Raw genomic sequence first — 20,198 nt, 5'->3', positions numbered from 1 at the left:
TAACAATTCTGAAATAAAACAAATAAACAGCAAGCGTCAAGTAATTTTAGAAGAGCCCCCCGCTTCCTTGGAGCTCCTTGGAACAAACACAACTTCAGATTTGTATTTTGATGATGACATCAGAACTCGGTTATGTTTCATTACACTTTATCCTGAGAGGGGTGGGTGGGGAGGGGAACGTGACAAGGGTCTGTTGCTTTCGGCAGCAGCTTGCGTTTATCATAATGTATAGCTCCAGCTTACTGTAGCATGCAGCCTTGCCTTTAGGGCATGTTTTACAGTGGTGCTGTTGCACATACTGCACATCCAAGCCAGAGAATGGTACAACTGCCTGGTGTGATTATATTCCTGGAGTCTCCATGACCCCAGGGAAGGAGATGTCAGTGCTGCTTCTCCACACACTACACCGAGCCTGGCTTTCCTCCACACCAGTGTCTGCCTGTTCCTGAAGTTACTGCTATCGCTAGGGAGTGTTGCTAAGGCCATGTACACATTAAAGGCTTAAAATGCAGTGGGGCTGTGTTTCAATTCCATGTCGGTACACGGTGTCATGGTTTGATGTGTTTCCACTCCGGCTGTGTGTCGGTCAAAGGAGGGGCTTGAAATGCTAAGAAAGAGTTTAAACTTCATCTCTGTGATTCTGCACTTCAGACTTCTCTCTTTCTCAGGAGTAAATCCCATTGCATTTGGAAGATGTATTGGGTCATAGCTGCAGCCACAGGAAGCTGATCTCGGGGGTGGGATGCAGTTGGAGGGATTAAGCTTCACCAGAGAAGGGTTGAGGCTTACAAATCATGAATGGTCACCTGACTGGCTGTGGGTTGGTTGCAAAGAAAGAGCTAAGCTTTAGGAACACAGTATTTTTCATGAATGAGACTTCCAAGTGCCTTGCGTGCAAAAAAGCGCCTCCCAAAAATACAGTGATAAGATAACATCATGAACTCACAGGGAGGAATTCAAGTTTCCAAAGCAATTAGGCCACTGGTAACATAGCTCAAACAGTCACATGTGAAAGCTTATTTTGGTTAAAGCCCAGGCTTTCTGCCCTTCTCTTTTCCCTATCAGACAAAAGACCTGTCTTCCGAATGTGTGGAGGGACAGTGGGAGAAGATCACACATGCTAACCGTAACTAAAGTATCTTAATTGGTTCAACCCCAAACTTCATGTGTTGAGCAGGAAAGTCTGAAGTGGGACACACATTCTGCTAAATACACTTCAAATCCTTGCGGAGAATGCAGTTTGAATCCTTGTGTCTGAATTCATGCAGACTTAAGACTGGGATCCCTGACTGCATGAAGAATTCAAAGTGTATTCAGCCGAACACCATTTGATTCCTCATTCAGACTCTCCTGCTCAAGGCACCAAGGCATTAGTTATGGGTGGTCCTGTGTGTGGAGCTGCACTCTTCTTTCCACATTCTCAGTGAACAGGGGAAAGGAACCTGCCTATTATTAACATGCCCACCAAGAGCCCCCGAGTTGCACCTAATGTGCCCTGCGGAGTGTCTGTTGTCCGTTCCCAATGTCTGGGAACAAGGTGAACCAGAGATGGAGATGGAGCAAAGGTAACTGAAACAGGTTCATGGAAGGCTAAGCTTGGAGCTGGCTTATGGGAGCATGATAAGCAGCTGTCATCCCAGCACAAGTCCAGGAGAGACTAGAAGGTTTATATCCGCCCAGGAAGCTCCTCCCCATTCCAGCTTAGCTGCTGGATCTCAATGCACACCTGGTTCTTCTCTGGCTCCCTCCCCCTCCTAACTAGACTGCTCTTCACCCATAGTGAAGCACCAGGCAAGAACTCATTTGCCAGCTCTGTATTTCTTTTTGCCCAAAAAAGTGTGCTTGTGTGCTCTACAGGTGAAGGCAGAGTCTGTGCCAGAGGCAAGCATTTGTGTGGGGGTCTTGGGGGCAGGCAAATTGTTTTCGGGGCTGATAACTAGAGAGCTTGACTGTGACAGCATTTTCTTCAGGATCCTCAGTGGTGTTGGGGGGTCTTCACAGTCCCCCTCCTCTTCCTGGGATGAGTTCCTCCTAGAGTCATTGTTGGATTAGATTCTTATCATTTAGTTTCTGAAAACCTCAATAGGAAGGTACTAGAAACTGTGTGAAAGTTTGTCCTAGATAACGTTAGTCCTAGATATGAAGCACATGATGCAATTTGCTGCAAAGCTTCCAAGACTTAAGAAGAAAGGAATCCACTTGTTGAATCGCACCAAAGTCCAGCGGTTTATCGTCAACAATGGCGATCCAGTTGCCCCTGGGAGATTCTCAAACAGTGCATGATTGAGATAACTATTACCAGTGTTTGCAGTGATGCCTTTTAATCAGATAAATACTGTCTATCTAACAAAGTTTTCCCATGCGCCTAAGGACTTCCACTTGCACAATGGAATGCTCCTTCTCACTGCACCCCCTCCTAAAACCTGCTCTGGAAGGATGAGGAAACCCCAAAACAGATTTGTGAAGTGCAGAAGGAGGAAGAAAAAAAGAAAGGGAAGTTCTGTTTGTTTGTTTGTTTGTTTATATTCTGCCCTTCATCCAAGGATCACAGGGATAAACTTGTTGCTCAAGTGGAAGTCCTTGCATGACTGGGATGACCTTGCTGGATACTACTCGGAATTTCTGAACTAAATAAAGGTTCCATTTTTAGCCACAATGGCCATTAAGATACTTACCCACCTGGTTAATTTTTTTTTAAGTCCATATAAGCTAGTGGCCACTAAATATATCTCACACCACAGAATATGATAACTATTGACTGCATGAACTCATTTTGTTTGTTCTGACCAAACAGTAGAGACACACTGAATTCTAGAAGGGCATCCAGAATCTGGAGCAAAACGAACACATTGCAACCCCATATCAAGTTGTTAAGATCCCAAATTAATGTGGGTTACATTTATTAATATCTGTTGGGAGCTGCACAGGGTGGCTGGGGAAACCCAGCCTGATGGGTAGGGTATAAATAATAAATTATTATTATTATTACATTAGGGTCTAGAGTGGAGAGATTGGGAAAAGGGCAAAGTTCCTGTACCTTCGAAGTTGTATCAAAAAGGGAATTTTAGAAGGTGCATCTTGCAGGACTATTGAAAGTGCTGAAGTCCTGTCCTCTTTATTTCCTGCCCCCCAATCTGGGATATAAATATCATTATCGTCTCTTATTATTTTTAAGAGGGAGACAGTAAAGCAGAAAAGGAACCGCAAACATATTGTGGAATAGAAAATAAGCACCGTTAATTTGCTTTTTTAAAAAAAAGTGGGTCTCAGGTCTGAAAAGTCTGAAGGCTACTGTTTTATGGTGGGACTGAGAATTCCACACTAGGAAGTGGATTATGTGACAAGCTGACCAAGATTTGCAGGTGTCCTTTAATCTGGAGCATCTAGCTAGTGCTGCTGGACAACAGTGACCACACTTTGGCACACTGTCTCAACAACCTCAGCAGCAGAATCAGCATTCCTGTGTATCATTTTCTAAACCACTTTCCTCTGGCAAGCAAGCTACGACAGCTCGCTAGGTGACAGTGTTCAAGTAGCCAAGGTCAAGCTGTGGGTGGAGCTCCTCTGTTTTTACCTCCTGCCTACGATGTTGAAAAACCCAACATGCACCCCTCTGGCTGTACAACAGCTGCCAAGTTTATTAAGCTAACACACGAGATCCACGTAACATCTCCCCACGCCCCTCCACAGTCAAAGTTTGTCTTTAATCTTACTTCTTTAAATTTTACGTGTGTGTGTGTGTGTGTGTGTTTGAGAGTGTGTAAATACACACACGTACACACACAAAAGCTTTCACTGGTATCAAGGTACACTTAAGACCTTTTGTACTCAGGCATCCGCATGCATGGAAAAAAGCTTTCTTCAGCCTTTGTGTAATGATTAATTAACAGCAAAAGATAGTTAAGCTGAAGCAGGCTTCTGCTGGTTTCCTGGTTTGGCTCCAACTCTGAGGAGGCCCTTGGCAAACTGTCTCTGTCTCCTGCGTTGGTGGGACCAACACTTACCTGGCAGTGTTGGTGGGTGGCAGCAGTGCTACAGTGATCTCCAAGCTGCTCGGCAACAAAATGAAGCTGAACGTTCAAGGACAGATAAAAGAATGTCTTCACCCAGTGCATTGTTAAACTATGGGACTTGCTTGCACATGAAGAAGCGATGGCCACCAACTCAGAATCATAGAACAGAGTTGGAAGGGACCATGAGGGTCATATCAGCCAATCCCATGCAATGTAGGAATCTTTTGCCCAACACGGGGCTCAAACCCACGACTCTGAATTTAAGAGTCTCATGCTCTACCGAATGAGCTATCTAAAAGAGGACCGGACAAGTTCATGGAGGATAAGGCTATCAATGGCTATGTTCTACCTCCAGTCAGAGGCATTGTACCTCTGAATACCAATTGCTAGGAATTGAAGGAGTGCAGAGCGCTGTTGCATTCATGTCCAGTTTGCAGGCTTCCCAAAGGGGTCTAGTTGGCCATTGTGAGAACAAGATGCCAGACTAGAAGGGTCATTGGCCTGTTCCAGCAGGCTCATCTTACACTCTGCTTTTTAAAATTTCCCAGTGTCCCAGAACAATGCTACATCAGAGGTACTGTAGGAAAGCGAAGTGCTGGATGACCTCTCCAGGTCTTTAGTACAGTGCTTTGCCCTGCCAGGGTTTTGAGCCCCCAGAAGCCGCCCAGGGAAGTCACGCACTTGTCCTGGCTTTTATATATATCGTATAGCAGCCTATTTTGGTGCTCTCAGCTAGACTGGCCAGTATCCTTTGAGGCTTCACAGTCATAACATGCCGACACGCCCAATCAGAGGCCATGCCAGGGAACAAAGGAGATGTCATCCTCACCCAGAATTACTATGCTCCCCTCAGCACCATCTCACTAGACAGGCACAAGAAAAGCACGTGAATATTGGAGGTGATCACGGAATAGCATGATTCTGAGAGCTTATTTCAGGACTGAACATAGGTTGGGAAGGTCGTCCAAAATGCCATGGAATGCCATGCAGAGAAGAAGCCCTTGCATGAGCGGAAGTGAATTTTGCCCCCCAGATCCCAGCCTATGTCTACAAGTGCTGATCTTTGCTTGGTTTCTTGTGGAACTCATGCATGGGGAAAACGAAGTTCTACCTTTGGTCTTAAGCAATAGGTTCTGGGAAGGGTCAGCTTATCTGTACTAATTAACCTGATGTAGACATGTCAGCCATTTAGCCCATCAAATCCTTGCTCAGAACAGAAATAGCTCCTAGAAAAGAGTGCTATGGACTAGGGATGAATGTTCTCCTTTGGTTTTGTAAGAGCTACCGGTAATCTGCACTTTACAAGAGGACATCTCACACGTAAGAACAAGTCAAACAATGTGGAAAATTTCACAGAGCATTTGGAGGGAGAGACAACACAAGGAAGGGGTCTGTAGAATACTACAGTTCTGTCAGAGTCTGCTTGACCCCAAGGCATCCCCCCCACCAAAAACTCATATGTGGGTCAGTAAAATGTCATAGCAAATAGCCGGAAGACCCCAAGTTGTCATAATAATCCCTCTTATTCCCAGGAGAGCTATAACCAACAGCAACAAGGGAACATCTTGTATCTCAAAGGAATGATGGGTGGAAATAAAAAGACGACAGTAACAAGGAAGAATGGAATGGCAGTTTCTTATGGTGGAACAAAACAGTACAAAGGCCCTGGTACTACTTGACACTGCCTTGCCACTTTCTCCTCCCCCCCACTACCTGGATGGGGATAGGTAAAAGGTAAAGCACCCTGGACGGTTAAGTCTAGTCAAATTTGATTATGGGGATGCAGCGCTCATCTCGCTTTCAGGCAGAGGGAGATGGTGTTTTTCCACAGACAGATTTTTGGGTGTTGTGGCCAGCATGACTAAACCGCTTCTGGCGCACCGGAGCACCATGACAGAAGCCAGAGTGCATGGAAATGCTATTTACCTTCCCGCCACAGCGGTACCTATTTATCTACTTGCACTGGTGTGCTTTCGAACTGCTAGGTTGGTAAGAGCAGGGACAGAGCAATGGGAGCTCACCCCATCACAAGGATTCGAACCGGAAACCTTCCAATCAGTAAGCCCAAGAGGCTCAGTGGTTTAGACAACAGCGCCACCCGTGTCCCGATCTGGATGGGGATAGCCTGGCTTTCGTTGGCTCTGCTGTGTAACCTGGGATTGAACCTGGGACCTTCTGCATGCAAAGCAGATGTCCTACCAATGAGATACAGCTCTTCTCCCTTCTGTTATAAATGACCTTTTCTTGAAAATATGAATGGTACAAAACCTATCTACGAAGGCTTGTGAGAAAAGGAAGAGCAGGATAAAACTGCAGGTTTTATTGTTACCGAGCAAACTAATTCCGCTAAGCGAGGATAGTGTAAATGGGAAGAGTAATGTTGTACTGACTAATGTAATGAACTGTAGTGCTGTCCTCCCTGGATGTTGTTGGGTTGGTTTTTCTTTTCTCAACCTCCGCCCCAATAGTTATTTATTGTCCAAGCGTGAGGAGAACTTTAGTTTTCAGTGAACGTTAAACCACAGTGCAGCTCAAACCTAAGGAATATGGGGGGCCGACCACTTTAACTTTCAGAATCCCAGAAAAATGATTGATTCCGCCCCCCCTCAAAACCCAGCAACTTCATTAGAACAACAGTTGGAAAAAAATTCAGAATATCCCTAGATACCCACCTTCCTTGTTGACAATGATCGAAGCTGCTCCAGTAGCAGCATCCTCTGTTTGGCCCACAAATTCTAGAATAAAATAAAATAAATAAGGTGTAATGTTTTAGCACAGTTCTTATGGCAATTGGTCCCCCCCCATATAATTTTTTATTAGTTTTTTTTAACATATCATTTTCAACAGTAATTAAACAATTACTTATGGCAATTGGTTTTTTTTTTAAAAAAAGATGCCATTTAGAATAGTGAAAACTAGAATAAATCCACTGGGGTTGTATAGCGAACTGCAGCAATACCAGGGGGTGAGGAGAACCTCATATGTGCTAAAATAAAATCACAAGACAATAAAAACAAACTCAGATTAATTAACTGCAGTTAATTTGCTGCTTCAGCAAAAGTGGGCTTTTAATACAGACTTTACTGGAAGCTGCAGTGTATAGTGGTATCTTGGGTTACATACACTTCAGGTTACAGACTCCGCTAACCCAGAACTAGTACCTCGGGTTAAGAGCTTTGCTTCAGGATGAGAACAGAAATCGTGCTCCGGCAGCGCGGCAGCAGCAGGAGGCCCCATTAGCTAAAGTGGTACCTCAGGTTAAGATCAGTTTCAGGTTAAGAACAGACCTCCAGAATGAATTAAGTACTTAACCCGGGGTACCACTGTACTGTTAATTCACGTAAACATGGCAGAATAAACATTTATGTGACTTCTGCACACGATGATGTCCACAGTTGTACATTTCCCCAGTCTTGAACATACTGTTCAAGCAACTTCATTGGGTCACTTAGAATTCTAATATTATGAAGATTTGCTTTTTCTTTATTCACTTTTTTTGAGTTTCATGCGCACAGTTTTACAAACTTTCTATGCCTCTGCTGGCCTGCTTTGCTGAGTAGAGGAAGAGGACTTTGGACACAAATTATTAGTGCGGTGTTGATGTGAATACAGCCTCTGTGTCTTTCCAAAGCAAATTCCCCTTTGGACCTCATAAACAACTATGAAAGAGACCACACAGGTGGCTCTTTTTCCTTGTGTGTAGCATCCAACTCAATACTTAGAAATGCCACCTAGCTAGCTTTCAAATGCTGTTAATATTTCATTGTAACTATTATAATGGCTGTTGATTTAGTTCCAGATTAAAATCTCAACTAATGATGGATTCAGAGGAGTTTGTGTCTCATTACCATAATTTATCCTTCCGTCAGTGGGGGACGACTGTAACTCAGGTATAGAGCAAGTACTTTGAACTTGCATCAAACCGTGGCATCTTAAAGTAGGACTCTGAAAAGTCCTTGTCTGAAATCTTGGAGAGCTGCTAACAGTCAATGTAGTAGACAATGCTGAACTATTATTATTATTATTATTATTAATTTCATTTATGAATCACCTCCCATAAAGCATCTTGAAACAACTTACAATACAATATAAAACATTTATATTATCTGTTTTTTGCAGATAAAGTCGCTCAGATTCTGGAAGAGGTAGACTCCAACGTGGGAGCAGAGCCGGGGCGGGAGAGTGCTAGAGCCCTGTCTAGTCAAGTTGCGTGGCATCAGTTCCAATCTGTTACCTCCAAGTATGTGGACAGGCTGCTTGGTCGAGTGAAACCAACCACCTGTCTCCTTGATCCTTGCCCATCTTGGCTTATAAAAGCTAGCCGGGAAGGGCTGGGCGATGGGCTTCACGGGGTGGTGAATGCTTCTGTTTGTGAGGGAGCCTTCCCAGACCCGCTGAAAGAGACGGTTATTAAACCACTTCTTAAAAAACCATCTTTAGATGCAGCCAACATGGCCAACTATCACCCAGTCTCAAATCTTCCGTTCTTGGGCAAGGTGATTGAGTGAGCGGTTGCTGAACAACTCCAGGCATGCCTGGAAGAAGCAGACTATTTGGATCCCTTCCAGTTGGGATTCAGGTCTCATCATGGGACTCAAACTGCCTTGGTCGCACCGGTCAAGCTAGGGACAAAGGTGAGAGCTGTTTCCTAGTTCTGCTGGATCTCTCAGTCTTGAAAGATCTACATTGGCTCCCAGTACATTTCCAAGCACAATTCAAAGTGTTGGTGCTGACCTTTAAAGCCCTAAACAGCCCCGGTCCAGTATACCTGAAGGAGCGTCTCCACCCCCATCGTTCTGCCCGGACACTGAGGTCCAGCACCAAGGGCCTTCTGGTGGTTCCCTCACTGTGGGAAGCCAAGTCACAGGGAACCAGGCAGAGGGCCTTCTTGGTAGTGGCACCCGCCCTGTGGAATGCCCTCCCACCAGATGTCAAAGAGAAAAACAACTACCAGACTTTTAGAAGACATCTGAAGGCAACCCTGTTTAGGGAAGCTTTTAATGTTTAATGGACTATTGTATTTTAATATTTTGTTGGAAGCAGCCCAGAGTGGCTGGGGAAACCCAGCCAGATGGGTGGGGTATAAATAAATTATTATTATTATTATTATTATTATTATTATTATTATTATTATTATTTGCTGCCCATCTGACTGGGTTGCCCAGACACTCTGTGTGGCTTACTGCAAATTAAAACAACAAACACATACAGGGCTGCTTTCAGATGTCTTCTAAAAGTCAGATCACTGTTTATTTCCTTGACATCTGATGGGAGGGCATTCCACAGGGTGGGCACAACTACACACACAAAATCAATTCAGATCCAGGACAGATACCAATTGGGGTAAATTGTTCTGAAGGCTTGTTGAAAGAGGAACGCCTTTAGCAGGTGCTGAAAACCCATAGAGGAGACACCTATCCGGTATGCAATGGCAGGGTTTTTTCAAAGGGTAGGTGCTGCTGGCATCATTTGAAACTGATCTCCTTATAGGATGGCATCTGCAGGATGCCCTCTCCTGCAGAATGCAGTGATCCATTGCGTTTGGCTGGGATGAGGCAGCTGGGTACATAAGAGGATGAGCTAGATAGGCCAGTGGTCTCTGACTTGCTATAGAACAACTCAGTGTGTTAAAGCAATTTATTTATTTAAAGCATGTTTTTCCGCATTCTTCAGACAAACAAACAGGCTTTCAGGTCAATAAGAATTCCACTCTAAAAGACAAAACACAAAAGCAGAATGGAGCTTGGTCACTGTGGCACCTGTGCTGGGAACCTTACATTTAGGCAACTGTAATGGGCTTTGGGGCTTCCCTTAAGGCTATTCTGGACATGGCAGCTGATGCAGAAGGCTGTTGCCTGGGTGGTGGGCTATGGGACCTGCACTTGCTAACTATCAGTCGCCAAAACAGTCTGAAGGTGTTGTTTAGGGCTTTCTGCGCAAGTAACAATTCTGGACCAGGTTATCTGAAAAGTCAGACTTCCCCTGCATTGCCAGGGTAAGGGCCAATTATCCACGTCACACTGTAACGATTTTCACCGGTGGCCTAGTTGTGGAAGAACCACTCTGCTGAAAAAGGAAAGGTCCCATCTGTATTGGCATTCGGCCAGCTTTTTAAGACATACCTGTTTAAGCAGGCCTTCCCCTTGATCTCTTGACACGACTCTCCTGCTTCAATTACAGTGCTGTTTTATTGGGTATTTTAATTATGGATATTTACACTTTAATGCTTGGGTAATTGGTTTGCATACTTGTAAACTGCTTGGAAGCCTGCCCATTCATTTCCATGGGTCTAATCCAGTAGCCTCTGGCTGGCCTGTGTTCATCAGGATGGCTATAGGGCAGGATGTGGAGATGGAGAAGTCAGGGGAGCTCTAGCTTGGCGGTGGCTCTGCAGGTGGGCATACACCTGCAGGCTGCCACTGCCAACCCACAGCTTTCCTGACCTTGCTACTGTCTCACCAGCCTTGGGGGGATGCCACTGCTGCCCCCACCCTCATACCGCTGATGGTCTGTGATTTACTTGGGAGCAACATAAGTTAAAATATGAAACGTTTACCTGTGGGAATCCCATTTTTCTTAAAGTTTTCAAGATAATCATTGCCAAAGGAATCCTTACCAACCTACACAGCAAAGGTGAAAAAAAACATTAGATCTCTTACATTTAGTTGATGTTATGCAACTCTATATTGCACATGTGTCATAGCATTGTATTCCAAATGCAAATGTTCTATATCAACAAGGGGGGGGGGAGCTACACTCTCTCCTTGTGCATCTTGATTTACTGAGGCTGTAGTTTCAGCAAATTTTAACATTAAAGCATTCCGCACTCCTGTTTTGTAAGACCATTTCAAATACATGAGGTGGGATTTAACTAAGTTGTTCTGTGAGCATAACAAGGTCCATTCAAACAAGTGGGGGACTTCACTCTGGAGGTTTGGGGGAAGCTCCAAAGATGTTTAAGGGGTGCATGGGGTGGGAGGAGGGGGTGGAAACATCTCAGTGTGGGAATGAATCATGTTCCCCATGCACATACCATATGTTGAATTCCACCCAGAAAGTTTAATAGGCATATTATTTTGCTGTATCGCTGCAACTCATATTTAGGATTCTACGATGTCCCACTTGGGATTTCTTTCACCGTATAAAGTGATTGCAAAATAATGTAGTGTAAGGTCTCTCTGGGAGAAGAGTATTTTAAAAATGCAAAAATAGGATATCTATAAAACAAGCTCCACAAAACCAGATTTTTAAGCGAATGTTTAGCACCATGGGTTGAAAGTGATTTCAAAAGCATATAGCAAGACAAAGCATTTTAGAAGATGCTATTAAGATGCCATTAAAGAATATCACTGTTCCTAAGGGAGAACATAGACATTAGGGACATTTTGGTAAAGATGGACTGTTGTGGTCACAGACCAGAGAGGAATTAGACAAATAAACATGTCAAGTGGTTCTTGAAACTGAGCAGGAGCGATTTGTGGTTTCAGGATTCCCAGTCGGTCCTTGATTCCTATGCTAACATTTTAACAGGGCTGACATTAGCTATGCTTCCCAAGAGTGTTCTGTGTGGTTCAATGCATTACGGTAGTGCAGAATGCAGCATAAAACCATCTAAGATTTTTTAAATTTTTCTTTTTGCTTCAAGCCACTGATTTCAGGAATAAAAAAAATTATGGTACTAATTTCATAGAATTGTAGAGTTGGAAGGGATTGGATCCAAGGACAGGTCTTTGGGAAGAATATACCTTCTATTTGGGGATCATTTCTTTCTTATGCCCCTTCCTTCAAGCATTTGATAACAAAAGCAAGACTCTTTGAATGGGAAGATAATTGGTTTTGCAATGATATGGTGCCCTCCTGATTTTTGGACTGCCCCTCCCACCAGCCTAGGATCCAATGTTCCAGCAGGATGTTGTTGGCTAAGACTGGCCTACAGAATCAAAACAATCTGTTTATCTGCAAATTAATTATATTGGGAAGGGCAGGAGTATTTGCAAGCATTTATTATTGCAGTATGCCCTTTTAAAATGTGGGGCTTTGGGGCAGGGTTATTGGGTTGTTGTTTTTATTTTGATTATGTATTTTGTGGTTTGCTTGTTTGTTTTTATTCTGTGAACTGCCCCGAGACCTCCGGGTATAGGGCGGTATATAAATTCAATTAACAACAACTATCTGTTCTGTATAATTAAATTCTATGGTCAACTTTTTAAAGAAGTATATTTCTTATTTTTTATTGCATAGGAATCTCAACTGTTATCAAAAATGAAAAATTTAGTAAGATCAATTTGGCGTAAGGGGGATTAAATCATATCTTAGGATGTCATAATTCAGCTTCCAAATTCATTGTTGTGATAGATGCACTCTCACCGTTATGTAACGAAAACAGCAATGCTGTTTCAGAGGATTGTTTCCCACATCAGTCCTACAAGCATCACAGATGCAGTTGGCAGTGACCTATGCTTTGAAAGCTTTTTTACATTCCATACTTAGCAAACCCAAGCCTTTGCTAACAAAGCACAACGGAGGTTCAGAGGCGACTTTCATTCTTAAAGGGCTGCAAAGGAACAAAACTGAAGTTCAGCCAGATAAAATGGAGATGCTGGGAGTGGATGGTCTGTTAAAGGCAGATGTAGGGCCACACTCCTTAGGAGTGCCGGTCAATTTGACTTTGCTCCTTTAAGTTGATGTGTCTGTCTATGGCCAGGAGTTATTGTCACCAGTTGGGAGAACGCTTTCTAGAAGGGCTGAACCATTGTCTGGCCTGATTTGGCTATCTCTTGCCTTGACTAATGACATACATGGGCTTGCCCTTGAAGACATTTTTGGAAACATCAGCTGGTTCAGGATGCAGCAATACAGGGTTGGTTGGTTGGTTTTCACTAGTCCATTACAGCATTATTAGAAGTCCAAGGCGCAGGTTTCAGCCTTCAAAAAAGGAGTGGAGCGCTTGCGTCCGAATGTTAAGACTACAACTCTCATCATCCTTGATCATTGGACATGCTGTCTGGGACTGATGGTCAGGACTGATGGGAGTTGGGCTGATTCCAATGACATTTGGAAATAAGGAATATAAGAACATAGGAAACTGTTTTATTCCGAGTCAGACCATAGGCTCATCTAGCTCAGTATTGTTGACACTAACTGATTTTATGTATTTGATACGATTTTATGTATTTGATATTTTATGTGAACCGCCCTGAGAGCTTCGGGTATAGGGCGGTATAGAAATTAAATAAATAATAAAATAAAAATAGTAACTGGCAGCAGCACTCCAGAAAGTCAGCCAGGGGGTCTCTCCCAGCCCTACCTGGCGATGCTAGGAAGTGAACTTGGGACCTTCTGTATGCTATACCCACTGAGCTACAGCCTATTCCCAGCTCAAATGGTCTGCATCTGGGATACCTTAAAGACTATCCACTCCTATATCTCCCTTGAGCAGAGCTATAAACGGTGCCACTAGCATCTCAAGTAAGTATACTGCTACTAGAAACAGTGTCAGGGACTGGAGGAATGATGGCGACTGCCTCCCCCTCCCGAACCTTCCAGAGAAGAGGAAGACAGCATAGATTTACAACAGTGGTTTGAGGAAAGTCACAGCTCAGAGGTAGAGGAAGGGCAGAGTTGGGAAATAATGGGAGAGGAGGAGGGGGAAACAGCCGGAGCAGCTGGCTGACATGTTATCATTAGAAAGCATTCCAGACCCCCCTTCTCCCAGAACCCAGTGAGCACTGAAAATAGGAGAGCAAAGGGCTTGTTGGCAAATGGCCCTAAGCAGCCACCATAAAGTGGGTGGTGCTGTTGACGATTGAAGAGAGAGGGGGGGTGGGGATTAGTCGGAGCAATGCCATTACTCTAAGAGGCAGCTTTTCTAAGCCTCTCTGTGAATATTGAATAAAAGACATTGGTAAGAACTCTCCCTGTTTTGTCTATTCCCGGCAGCCTACCGGGGGGGGGGGGGGGGAGAATCGGATTCCCTGCAGCCTGACAAACAGAGCTTTTTGCAGTGGGGGTACCCATTGTATCAAGTTCCCTTCTGAGGAAAATATGCCCCACTTGCCCCACTGTTGTTTTTAAGAAAAGCAATAAAGACCAGGCTTTCTAACCAGGCTTCTGAGGAGCTAGCTTAAGGTGCACTGCTAGAAAGCTGACTTGAACCCTCCGTTCTTAATTTGTTTTTCACTGTTGCTTTTTAAAAATACACATACGACTGTACGTACCGTATTTTTCGCTCTATAAGACGCACCAGACCACAAGACACACCTAGTTTTTGGAAGAGGAAAACAAGAAAAAAAATATTCTGAATCCCAGAAGCCAGAACAGCAAGAGGGATCGCTGCGCAGTGAAAGCAGCAATCCCTCTTGCTGTTCTGGCTTCTGTGATAGCTGCGCAGCCTGCATTCACTCCATAAGACGCACACACATTTCCCCTTACTTTTTAGGAGGGAAAAAGTGAGTCTTATAGAGCAAAAAATACGGTATATTTGGGGCGGGTGTGAACCCAGAAGACGCTTACCTTGCATATCATGGAGGTTTTCGCCCCAAGTCGAGCAGCTTGGACACACTGGTTGGCACCTTTCCCTCCAAATCCAGAGAAAAACCTGTGACCGTGTATGGTTTCTCCAGCTTTTGGCAGGCGTGTGGTAAGGCTGGCAGTTAAAGAAAGAAATATAATATGGGGTTTGAGTGAATTAACAACTGAAATCATAAGAATTACAAACCTCATACTAATTGGGCATATACATAACGTAATAGGGAATCCAAGCTATTGGGATTCGCCCAAAAGTAATTACAATAGTAATCCAGTACAGTGGTATGATCCAGTACAATTTATATGCAGAATTCATCATGTGAAAGGCTGGGCTGGATGAATCCCTAGCCGGAATTAAGATTGCAGGAAGAAATATCAACAACCTCAGATATGTAGATGACAACCTTGATGGCAGAAAGTGAGGAGGAATTAAAGAACCTTTTATTGAGGGTGAAAGAGGAGAGTGCAAAATATGGTCTGAAGCTCAACATCAAAAAAACGAAGAACATGGCCACTGGGCCCATCACCTCCTGGCAAATAGAAGGGGAAGAAATGGAGGCAGTGAGAGATTTTACTTTCCTGGGCTCCATGATCACTGCAGATGGTGACAGCAGCCACGAAATTAAAAGACGCCTACTTCTTGGGAGAAAAGCAATGACAAACCTAGATAGCATCTTAAAAAGCAGAGACATCACCTTGCCAACAAAGGTCCGTATAGTAAAAGCTATGGTCTTCCTAGTAGTGATGTATGGAAGTGAAAGCTGGACCATAAAGAAAGCTGATCGCCGAAGAATTGATGCTTTTGAATTATGGTGCTGGAGGAGACTCTTGAGAGTCCCATGGACAGCAAGAAGATCAAACGTATCCATTCTTAAGGAGATCAGCCCTGAGTGCTCACTGGAAGGACAGATCGTGAAGCTGAGGCTCCAATACTCTGGCCATCTCATGAGAAGAGAAGATTCCCTGGGAAAGACCCTGATGCTGGGAAAGATGGAGGGCACAAGGAGAAGGGGACGACAGAGGATGAGATGGTTGGACAGTGTTCTCAAAGCTACCAGCATGAGTTTGACCAAACTGTGGGAGGCAGTGGAAGACAGAAGTGCCTGGAGTGCTCTGGTCCATGGGGTCATGAAGAGTCGGACACAACTAAACGACTAAACAACAACACAGTGGTACCTCGGGTTAAGAACTTAATTCATTCTGGAGGTCTGTTCTTAACCTGAAACTGTTCTTAACCTGAAGCACCACTTTAGCTAATGAGGCCTCCCGCTGCCACCGCTGCGCGATTTCTGTTCTCATCCTGAAGCAAAGTTCTTAACCTGAGGTACTATTTCTAGGTTAGCGGAGTCTGTAACCTGAAGCGTTTGTAATTTGAAGCATCTGTAACCCGAGGTACCACTGTATAGGTAAATGCAGTCTCTTTCACTATAAGCCTCTGCATTCAACTCTTCTCCACCACTATAACTATCACGAAGAAAAACAGGCCTCACAACAGATGCACTGAACTTTGTTAACAGATATGCCACAGCAGAAGGTGGTACCAAGAACCACAAGGTCCAAAATAAAGCTTTAAAGTTCCCAGGTCAACAGCTTTGCATAGGGCATGGGAAGCTGGTGCTCCCCCACTGTTGCTGGATTACCATTTTCATCACCCCTGGTCATTGGGAGTCAGAAGCCAACATTTGGAGGGCCACAATTTCCCCATCCACGGCTTAATAGAAGAGGATGAGACAATTACCATTGCTGATAATGATAACATATGCTATAAAAAAATTAAAACCTAACTAGATTTTTTTTTTTACAAAAATGCAATTGCACAATTATACCAGGAATCTGATGAAAACCACTCAGCAAAATCTATGTAATTCTCTCTCTTTCTCTCTCTCATACACACACACACAGCAATCATCAGAAAGAACAATTCTTCCTCAAACACATTTCCACCTTGCATATTAAACATATTCCCAAACACTCATCTATACGCAGTTATGGAAGGTTCACTTTTACCGATACAGCTATTAATAAAATAGAAGTATTGTTAAAATGTAATGCCATTATCTTGTCACAGATTTCTGCGATGAGAAGCAATTATTAGATTTTGCTTTTCATCAGACTAGCTTAAAAGGCATTTCAGACCGCTGCTTTGAATTGACAATGATGAGTAATCTGTACGATTAAGGAAGCATCAGAATTCTACTAACTTACTAACATTGCCACAAAACTGCATAATAGACCAAAAGCACACATACGCAGAAACAGCTAATGTTACAAACTAAACCCAAACAACTTTGTTAGGATGTTCACAACTGTTGCCTACAACATTTTCTATGGTAATTCATAAGTTATGAACATTCAGACTGCCACCTTACACAGATTTATCAAGGAATAATTCCCATTGTGCTCAGTGGGAATTATTTCTGATGTAAGCATGGTTAGAATTACATACACTGCAAGCGAAATGGATATGTGCACACCACTAAAATAGTCTACAGATGAGTTAACATAATTTCCATTCCATTGTATACAGCATACTCTGTAATGTAATCAGAATTAAATTAAATCAACTCTTTCCCCAATTTTCTTCCCAGTTATATTGTGCATACAGTGGTGCCTCGCAAGACGAAATTAATTCGTTCCGCAAGTCTCTTCGTCTTGCGAGTTTTTCGTCTTGCGATGCACGGTTTCCCATAGGAATGCACTGAAAATCAATTAATGCGTTCCTAGGGAAACCGCCTTCAGACCAGGTCCGGGGACATCTGTCCCCGGACCTCTTCTGAAGGCTGGGGGGGGGGGACAAGGGCTTTTCTTCCCACCCCCAGCATTTTAAAAAACCCCGGGACAGCGGAGTACTTCTCCGCTGTCCGGGGCGATCTTAAAATGCTGGCGGGCGGCATTTTAAAATCGCCCCGGGACAGCGGAGGACTTCTCCGCTGTCCGGGGCGATTTAAAAGCCCCTGGGAAGGCAGGCAGGGGGGACAAAGACTTTTGCCCCCCACCAGCCTTCAGAAGAGGTCCTGGACCTCTTCTGAAGGCGGGCGGGGGGCGAAAGTCTTTGCTCCCCCCCGCCTGCCTTCAAAAGCCCTCCGGGACAGGCAGGCAGGGGGGAGCAAAGACTTTCGCCCCCCGCCCGCCTTCAGAAGAGGTCCAGGACCTCTTCTGAAGGCGGGCGGGGGGCGAAAGTCTTTGCTCCCCCCCGCCTGCCTTCAAAAGCCGTCCGGGACAGCGGAGAAACCCGCTGTGTTTCTCCGCTCTCCCGGGAAGGCAGGCAGGGGGGAGCAAAGACTTTCGCCCCCCGCCTGCCTTCAGAAGAGGTCCAGGACCTCTTCTGAAGGCGGGCGGGGGGCGAAAGTCTATGCTCCCCCCTGCCTGCCTTCAAAAGCCGTCCGGGACAGCGGAGAAACACAACCTGTCACTTTACTCTGCGATTTTAAGCATGTCTGTTCAATAGGACTTCCTCCCCTGAACATATGTATAGAAAGTATACAGAAGCATATTAAATAAAAGGAATTTAAAGAGAAATCTTCAACGGTGAGTGATCTGCTTATAAACCTTGGTGTACTGGGTTTGTCACACATCAAGAGTTTTGAGCAGAAGTCTTAAATGCATTGCTTTGAAGAAAATACTTAATAACCAAGGAAACGGGCAAAAGAACTGGCAAGGAGGCATGCTAAATGCCACATAGCAGAAGATGTTTACACAGGACTTTGTTCCTGGCAACAAAAAATGTTATAAGGGTGTTGACAACACAGCACAATGTTCAGTTTGTGAATATCTTAAAATATGGTGAGATGGAGTGAAAACTTTGCAGGGGATCCAAAGCACGTCTCTCAACCTCCAAAGTCCAAGTAAGTTTGAAAAAAAACACCAAATAAGGGAGAGAGGGAGGAAGTCAGATTTACTTATGGTACTGTAATTTGTAAAAAATTATCTCACATCAAGAAGGTATAATGCATTTGAAGGAGTCCCTGCCTATAGTCCTAGCCTACAGTGGTGTGGGTAAGGGGCTCTCCGATCATCACAGGATGTCCCTGAAGTCTTGCCACTGGTTCCTCACAACTTTGGTTACGACAACCAGAGTGAGGGCTTGCTTGGGACAAATACTCAGTACAGTGGTACCTCGGGTTAAGTACTTAATTCGTTCCGGAGGTCCGTTCTTAACCTGAAACTGTTCTTAACATGAAGCACCACTGTAGCTAATGGGGCCTCCCGCTGCCACCGCAGCGCGATTTCTGTTCTCATCCTGAAGCAAAGTTCTTAACCCGAGGTACTATTTCTGGGTTAGCAGAGTCTGTAACCTGAAGCGTATGTAACCTGAAGTGTATGTAACCCGAGGTACCACTGTAGTCAGGTCACTAACAGAAGAGCCTGGCTCAACATATTGTCTATGAAGAATCTTATTTTTGCAAGTCTTGTTGATTTCACCTTTGGACTGAGCTGTAGGAATGAACAAAGTCCATATAATACAAGACCTGGGACAAATTGGCTCCTGTGTGAGTCGAGTTTCACATTCCCATGGAGGATCCATGTAGGATGATCATGCAAGGAGATAGATCGCTGGGAGAAATGTTCCTCTTCTGCCACTACGTAACTACAAAGGCTCAGGGTGGCTGAAACTCAGCAATGTGGGCAACTGAGCACACTTGTGACAAGGCATGAAAAGACAGCCTCTCGCAGCTTGTACATAAGAGATGAAAAGGGCAGGACAAGGATGCCAGCCATACTTTAGCTTTGACAACAGGATTTTTACAAGTTCCCTCCTTTCCCAGATTCCTTGGAAGTTGGTGCCACTTATATTATCCGTTCAGCGTTCAAGACTTACAAATTTGATTTATGTCCAGATAATGGGTGCTGATGGCAAAGAAGAAACTGCACCATCAGAATTCTAGCACCCAGAAGTGATTGTATTATTTTTTGCCCTCTTAACCCTCATCAGGATTAAATATTAGCCATGTCTGCAGCCACTGCCTGATTTCTGTAGGCTGGCACACAGCACTCATTTTTAGCACTAGATTGACAACTGATGCCAACGTGATGCCACGCACCACTTCTCATGCCACTTTCTACCAGTCGTGGGAAACCCTCTGCTCACAGTGTTACACCTGATCATCCTTAAAATTCTTAAACAGGTCTCATTCTTGTTCAAAGCTATTAATCCTCTGCTTTTCTTGTCTAACCCTAAAATTCCATCTAATTTTACTTACAGTTGCAAATTCCCATAGTTTAGTGAACCACTCTTTTAGAGGAATTCCCTTTCCCCCAGTATTTTACATGCAGCATCCTAGTTGCTAACACCATATAAAAGACATCCTGCTAATATTAAATATGATTTCTTGAAATAAATGTTTTGCCTCTGGGAAGTCCACCAATAGTGGATAACATCCACTCTGCCTGTTCAATACTTCCAAGAGTTACTGTTACCAGTATCACATATACCCTTTTAAAAGAGTTGAATATCACCTGGTCTATAACTTGAGTTTCCTATTAATGATATCGATACAATTCATATTGTTCATATATTCCCCCATATCCTCTAGAACCCCCTCTCCTATCACTGCTTCCCATTTTCAAGTGTAATCCTATTTTCTGTCTTCTCTCTTACTCAGTATAATTTGGTAAATTTCAAACAGCATATATCTTGGTTTCTCTCAAATTAATCCT

General features: G+C 44.0%; 1 protein-coding gene across 7 annotated transcripts in view; it reads right to left on the bottom strand.

The window, feature by feature from the left end:
- Positions 1-20,198, bottom strand: part of RBKS (ribokinase) — a 64,892-nt gene that overhangs the window by 35,257 nt on the left and 9,437 nt on the right. For all 7 annotated transcript variants that reach the window (XM_028724433.2, XM_077925638.1, XM_028724441.2 and 4 more), the window contains 3 exons: positions 14,526-14,658; positions 10,570-10,633; positions 6,686-6,748 (listed from right to left, as the gene is read on the bottom strand). In XM_028724433.2, coding sequence (XP_028580266.2) covers positions 6,686-6,748; positions 10,570-10,633; positions 14,526-14,658 — 260 coding nt within the window. The remainder of the gene's footprint in view (positions 1-6,685; positions 6,749-10,569; positions 10,634-14,525; positions 14,659-20,198) is intronic.

This window comes from Podarcis muralis, chromosome 3, assembly GCF_964188315.1.
Source record: "Podarcis muralis chromosome 3, rPodMur119.hap1.1, whole genome shotgun sequence".
NCBI classification, from domain to species: domain Eukaryota; kingdom Metazoa; phylum Chordata; class Lepidosauria; order Squamata; family Lacertidae; genus Podarcis; species Podarcis muralis.
This window is presented reverse-complemented; position numbering and strand designations above follow the sequence as displayed.